Source organism: Meleagris gallopavo, unplaced genomic scaffold (genome assembly GCF_000146605.3).
Source record: "Meleagris gallopavo isolate NT-WF06-2002-E0010 breed Aviagen turkey brand Nicholas breeding stock unplaced genomic scaffold, Turkey_5.1 ChrUn_random_7180001948501, whole genome shotgun sequence".
NCBI lineage: Eukaryota > Metazoa > Chordata > Aves > Galliformes > Phasianidae > Meleagris > Meleagris gallopavo.
Window position 1 is genome coordinate 24,148 of NW_011210228.1, and position 6,050 is coordinate 30,197.

Below are 6,050 nucleotides of genomic sequence, written 5' to 3' on the forward strand. Positions count from 1 at the left end.
TCATGACGTCCTGAGGTGGGAAGGCCGGGCCGCACGCCGCGCCGGCCGGCGGGACGCCCATGGGCACGCTCTGCTCTCGGTGGAACTCTTCCCTCTTCTCTCCGCTCGGCGCTTCGGGGTTGTAGGGCCGTGCTTCCAGAGGCTCCTCTCTCAGCGCCTCCACGTTGTAACCACGCACCTCCAGAGGATCCTCGGTGTACCCGTACTTGCTCGCGTGCCCGTAATCGATCACCTTGCCCTTGACGGCCGCGCCGCTCGTCCCACTCATCGCTTCTCCTCGGCTCTGGGAATGCAGGCCAGGCAAAGGGTGGCCCATCTTCCGCATCCGTATCTCCCTGAGGATGAGCGGCATGTTCTCGGGGGTCAGCTGGTCATCCGGGTAGCGACTGAGCTCCTCCAGATCTTCGTTGGACAGCCCGAAGCTCGCCAAGATGCTGGAAGCGCTCTCCGGCGTGTAGCGGTTCTGCGCTGCGGCGTTCTGNNNNGGTGCAGGCTGCCCTTGGCCTTGGCCTGCCGCGGGTCGGCCCTGTGCAGGGTAGACGCGGACGTTTGATGCGCTGCGAGCCCGGTCCACGGGACGCTGTCCTGCCCCGACGCACGCGGCGCCGCCCCCTGGGGTGCTCCTGGGGCCGGGGGTCTCTGCGGGCCCGTCACACCCTGGAAGGATCCCGGGGGCTTCGCTGCGGACGGGTTGGGTCCTCTCGGCCTCTGTGGCAACGCTCCTCTGGGGCTAAACATGGTGCTTTTCAGAACGGCCCGGCCGAAGTAAGCATGAGGAGGCGCGGAGCTGCTGGTGGTCAACTGCTGCAGAGCCAACTGGGTCTTAATGTGAGCAAGCTGAAAAGGAGGAGGGCCCAACACAAGCGGGCTGGCAATGCCAAGGTTCAAGGAATTCACAAGTGGAGCGAAACTTTCCAAGAACAACACAAAGCTGAAAGTTAAAAGACAAGGGTTAGATGGTTCAGCGGTGCACCGGCTACGCGCTGTGGGTTCTATAACCACTGAGAAAAACAGGGCAGGTCAGAAAACAGCACCTCAATGGCAGTTCAAATGGCACTTCTACATTCAAGTTCACAAAGCCGCCAACAACAGCGTTTCCCATCGCTCACACAGCCTTACCCAGCAAATTGCTCCCAAGCAGACAGGTTTGACCCAACACGTTCAGTGTCACAGAAAACAAACCCAGAGATGACAGCGTTTTCCAAAACCCGACATTTCAGGTCTTTAAGAACAACATTATTGTGCACGCCGTTTCGTGAGCGGTACACCAAAGGGTTTGAAGCCCACTCCGAACGCTTCACAAAGTGAAACTGTGGTGCAGAGAAATGAAAACAGAGGCAGTTTGAGAGTGAGGTGGCTGTGGAGCTGCAGACAGGACGGCTTGTAGAGGAACACTCCCATGGCAGCTCCCGTGGGGAACTACAGCATCCTGAAAGCATCCGTGGGGCGTGGGGGCCGAATCCTGCGCCTGCAGCTCCATCTGGCAGATGTGCGAGGCAAGATTTGGTACTCAAACAACTTGAAATAGAAAGGTGTGAAGTCGTACAAAGATTGGGAATATGACACGCAGAATGGCAGCGGAAACCATCGGCTTTTATCTCAGCTGAAACCAGCGAGAGCTCAACGCTGTGCAGCGGAATGTGTGGATACAGGGAGAACAGAGCAGGGCTTCACAGCTCAGCTCTGCCTCCTGCCTGCACACCGCACACAGGTGAACCTCCCAACCCAGGGGGTGGGCAGCGACCCTAACGAAGCTGGACTCGACAAAGCCACAGCGAAGCCAGTGGCAAGGAGACACTTGGAGAACGCGGAAGCTGCTGCTTCTCTAGTCACTAGGGAAGGGTCGGCCTGCAGATACAGTCTGGCACAATCAGTGGAAAGATGATTTGCTGTTGATTTCTCTCGATAAACAGTGCTGAATTTCCATGATCTGTGCTAGTTACATTTCAACAGAACAAGCTGGGAAGCTGAGCGTGCTGCAGAGGCAGCCAGCAGCGCTGTCCAGACCTTCACCCAATGGCCCCGCGCTCAGCATCCTCACTGCTCAGCTGAGCTCAGTGCCACAGAACCCCTCCACTCGCTACCTGCAAAGCCACAGCACGTAGAGCAGCTCACTGACAGCTCTCTGCTGGAAGCCACTGCTCCGTGTCCTGCACCACCGCCAGCCCTGACATCACAGCCACCAGCAGAGGTAGAGAAGAAAACAGGCAAACAAAGCACAGGCACTCATCTCCTTCCACAGAAGGACAGGCTGTAAAACACACAGCCTCGAAAGCCAAGCAACACCTTTCACTTCTGCCTCCCCAGCCCAGAACCGGCCCCTGCCCACCCCCAGCTGTGTACCCACACTGCTCAGCAGCAGCCACAACACGTGGGCTGCAGTGCAGAACGTGCTATTGGAACCCAGCCTGCCTGGCCTGGCCACAACCTAACCCAGCAACTCTCTCCTGCTGGTGTGTGCGAATGCCTGCTGCCAGGATCCTGCAATCAGCTCGTCTTTCAGGTTACCCAGCAGTGAGCAGCCACACACGGTCACAACCCAGAGCACGAGCTCTCCAGAAACCCACAGCGCCAAGGAAAACTTTCCTGGCATTGCTGGGGATGTAGCTGTGTCCATCCCAAGAGCTGGATATCCCATGCATCTCCCTTGGTTTCGCTGTTTCACAGCAAAGCAGCCTTCCCAAGGACCTCGAGGAGTCTCTTCCCTTCTCCAGCACCTCCCCTGCTGTGCTGCCCCACACAGTGATGCCGGTGGGGTCCTGAAGCCATTCAGGTGCTGCTCTCGCAGTCCCTGACAACACCAAGGGCTGTGCTTCCAGTCAGCCACCCAATAAAACCCAGTCAGCTTCCAGTCAGTGCCCAGTAAAACCTGCCCAGAAATGGGGCCCTGCTCCATCGACTGCTGGAACTGCAGACAGGAGTCCCTTATGGAGACCTCAGCCCTCCTGCTGCCCCTGCAGACCTGCCTGACAGCAGCCCACGCAGCAATATTCCTTCACGGACCCTTTCCAGCTTCAGTTCTCCCCCGACAGACCACATCCATGGCGTCGAGGTCTGAGATGGCACCACCCCAGGCTCCTCAAGTCCTCTCCATGGTGGCACAGGGCCTACAGTTCCATCCCCTGGGCAGAGACAACAGACAGCATACAGCAGTAGGAACGCTTCAGGAGGCTGAGAAACTGAAAGTCACTGCAGGCAGTTGGCAGGATCCATCCCAGAGGCGAGGAGGAGGAGGAGGAGGAGGAGGAGGAGGAGAAAGAGGAGGAGGAGGAGAAGGAGGAAGGTGCAGCTGTTGTGCCCGCAGCGCCGGGATGAGGTCAGGGCCCAGGTGCTGCTTCTTCTGCAAGCTGCCCAGGCAGAGCAGAACAGGGAGACGTTTCTGAGGGCGGCCGTTATTTCCTTATCAACAACTCCAAGGCAAAATTAGGCCAGAACTACCAAAGGGAAACGAGTAAAGACACTCAAGAGAAAAGAGAGCAGGGGAGAGAGAGACAGAAAACGGAGAGGTTTCACCACCCTTCGGATCCAGCGCTGTTCCAGGCTGGGGGTCTCGACCCACGGATGTGGGTTGGAAGGCAAACACGCACGCTCACCGTCGCAGAGTCGGGCTGCGCAGGGCTGCCTTCGGGGCAGCAGCTCCTTCGTGTCCGCGTGGTTTGGTGTTCCACATCTGGGAGTCCTCAGCAGGGGTCTCTGTTGGCCACGCGCCCCCAGTGAGGTGAGTCTGAGCTGTCAGTCCATTCACACTCAGATGGCTCTCAGCCACCAGTCACCCAGCACTGAGCGGCGCAGATGCCAGTCCTTAGAGGAAGCAGAGAAGGCAGCTTGCTGCTCCACCGCAGGGCTCGATCCGTCTCTCCTGGCTTCCCTCCTGCAACGCTTCCTGCTCCACTTGCTTCAGACAAGACAGGCCAAGCCCCTCCATGGCCGTGGACACCCCACCAAGCAGCAGTACGCTCCGTCCAGCCTGCTCCAATCCAAGTTATCTCCGTGCCCCAAAGGCTGCAGCCAAGCACCTGCAGGGCTGCCAGGCCCCTCCCACCTCAGCAGAACCAAGGAAGGGGAAAAAAAAAAAAGAGCAAAAAGTGGTGAGAAAACTCACAGGTAAGATAAAGGTGGCCTAGAGGTACAAGAATAAAAACCTACAGGTCTCTGATGCTGCCATAGGTTCCCTCCCAGCACCTGTCACGGCAGGACACTTTACATCCAGACAGAAGGAAGTCCGTGTGAGTCTTCCAGGAAGGGATCCTCACAAGAAGGCCAACAAACGATGCTTCAGCACTGTTATGGAATACTACCAGCAAGAATGGGTGTCTTCTCCAAATTCCACCTTCCGTCTGAAACTGCAGAGCAGCACAAATCCTGCACTGCTTCCTTCATGCACGCATCCACGCACAACAGCTCTGAGGCACGCAGAGCTCTGCGCACCAACACTTCAACCTCGAAATCCCAACATAAAGCATCCAGCTCTGCAGAGAAAAACACCCCGATGGCAAAGAAATAAGAAACCGTTTCATTTACCTTTAGCCCTGAAAGAGCATTTCTGCGCCGCTCCCCATCCGCAGGCAGAACCATATGGGCTGGTGGAGCCCTGCAGAACCCAGCCTGCACCCAACCACACAGCATTTTGGGCAGGGGAAGGGAGTGTTTTGTAGGCAGCTTGGAGCCCCACCCCGGGATAAACAGCTCTCACTCCAACTTGTCATACAGAGCAGCACATCCCCACCCCTCCAGCGCACGCTGCTCTGTTTATTCTGGCAGGAGGCTGTTAAAGGATTGGGAAAGAACGCGATGCAATGCAAGATACTCCTTGCCCCTGAGGAGTGCTTCTCCTTACCTCACAGCATCCACCCTCCAGCACAGCTCAGGGCAGCGCCAGGACTTTGTTTCAACTGTGAGAGCCATGAGCACACAGCAGGAGGGCTGAGCCTGGAGCTGAGCTCAGGGCTGGGCTGTGGATCATGAGGGCAACCGCTGCTTTCTGGTCTTCTAAACGCACACTGAGTTCTTGTCACAGAACCACAGCATATCCCAAGAGGAAAGGAACCCGTAAGGATCGTGGCACTGTGCTCTTTTCCAATGACTCCATGGAGAAACGGAACAGAGACGTGGTGGAAGCTCCATCCCATGAGCCATGCAGGCAGGACGGGGCTCTGGGCTCCTGCTGGAGCTGCGTGTCCCTGCTCAGAGCAGGGTAGTGGGAGCAGTGAAGGCCCCTCCCAACTCTATGAAAATACACCTAAAGAATTTAACAACCTGTACCTCGTTACTGCACTGAAACAAGTAGCTTGGAGAAGAGAAGGCTGCAAGGAGACCTCATCGTGGCCTTCCAATACTCGAAGGGAGCACATAAACAGGAATAGGAACGTCTGGTTACAAGCGTGGATAGTGATAGGACAAGGGCGAATGGTTTTAAACTGAGACAGGGAGGTTTAGGTTGGATATCAGGAGGAAGTTTTTCACACAGAAGGCAGTGAGGCACTGGACCAGGTTGCCCAAGGAGGTTGTGGATCCCCATTCCTGCAGGCACTCAAGGCCAGGCTGGATGTGGCTCTGGGCAGCCTGGGCTGCTGGTTGGCGACCTGCACACAGCAGGGGGTTGGGACTGGGTGAGCACTGGGGTCCTTTTCAACCCAGGCCATTCCATACTACCCTAAGAGGTGAAGCAGCACAGCTCCGTGCCAGACGAGCAGCCCAACACCCGCACACACATCGCTACGGAAGCACCGCAGAAGCCCTCAGGCTGAAAAACCCTTTGGGATCGCACAGCCCACAGCACCGAGCGGAGCCCAGCGGGGCCTCCGGGCACAACGAGACACCCGGCACAACGCGGAGCCGCTGGCGGACGAACCGCACGGCGGCGTTCATCTGCGCTGAGGGAAACGAGAGGAACCGCGGCTTCAGGGTCCTCTCAGCGCTCCTGAGGCTGCGCGGGATGCGGCCCCGAGGGATGCGGGCCCTGCAGGCTCCCCGACCGAGCGGAGACGGAGCCCGGCAGCAGCGCTGCGCCTCCTTGACGCACAAACCGCCCTGCAGCTCCGAACCGCCGC

At 57.8% G+C, this 6,050-nt stretch overlaps 1 protein-coding gene across 1 annotated transcript in view; it reads right to left on the minus strand.

Annotated features, from left to right (window-relative positions):
* ZNF638 (zinc finger protein 638) overlaps positions 1-6,050 on the minus strand; it is a 29,738-nt gene that overhangs the window by 22,135 nt on the left and 1,553 nt on the right. Inside the window, 6 exon segments of the mRNA XM_031557692.1 lie at positions 8-486; positions 489-931; positions 3,517-3,623; positions 3,625-3,687; positions 3,689-3,770; positions 5,720-5,873. Of these exon segments, the coding sequence (XP_031413552.1) occupies positions 8-486; positions 489-931; positions 3,517-3,623; positions 3,625-3,687; positions 3,689-3,770; positions 5,720-5,873 (1,328 nt within the window).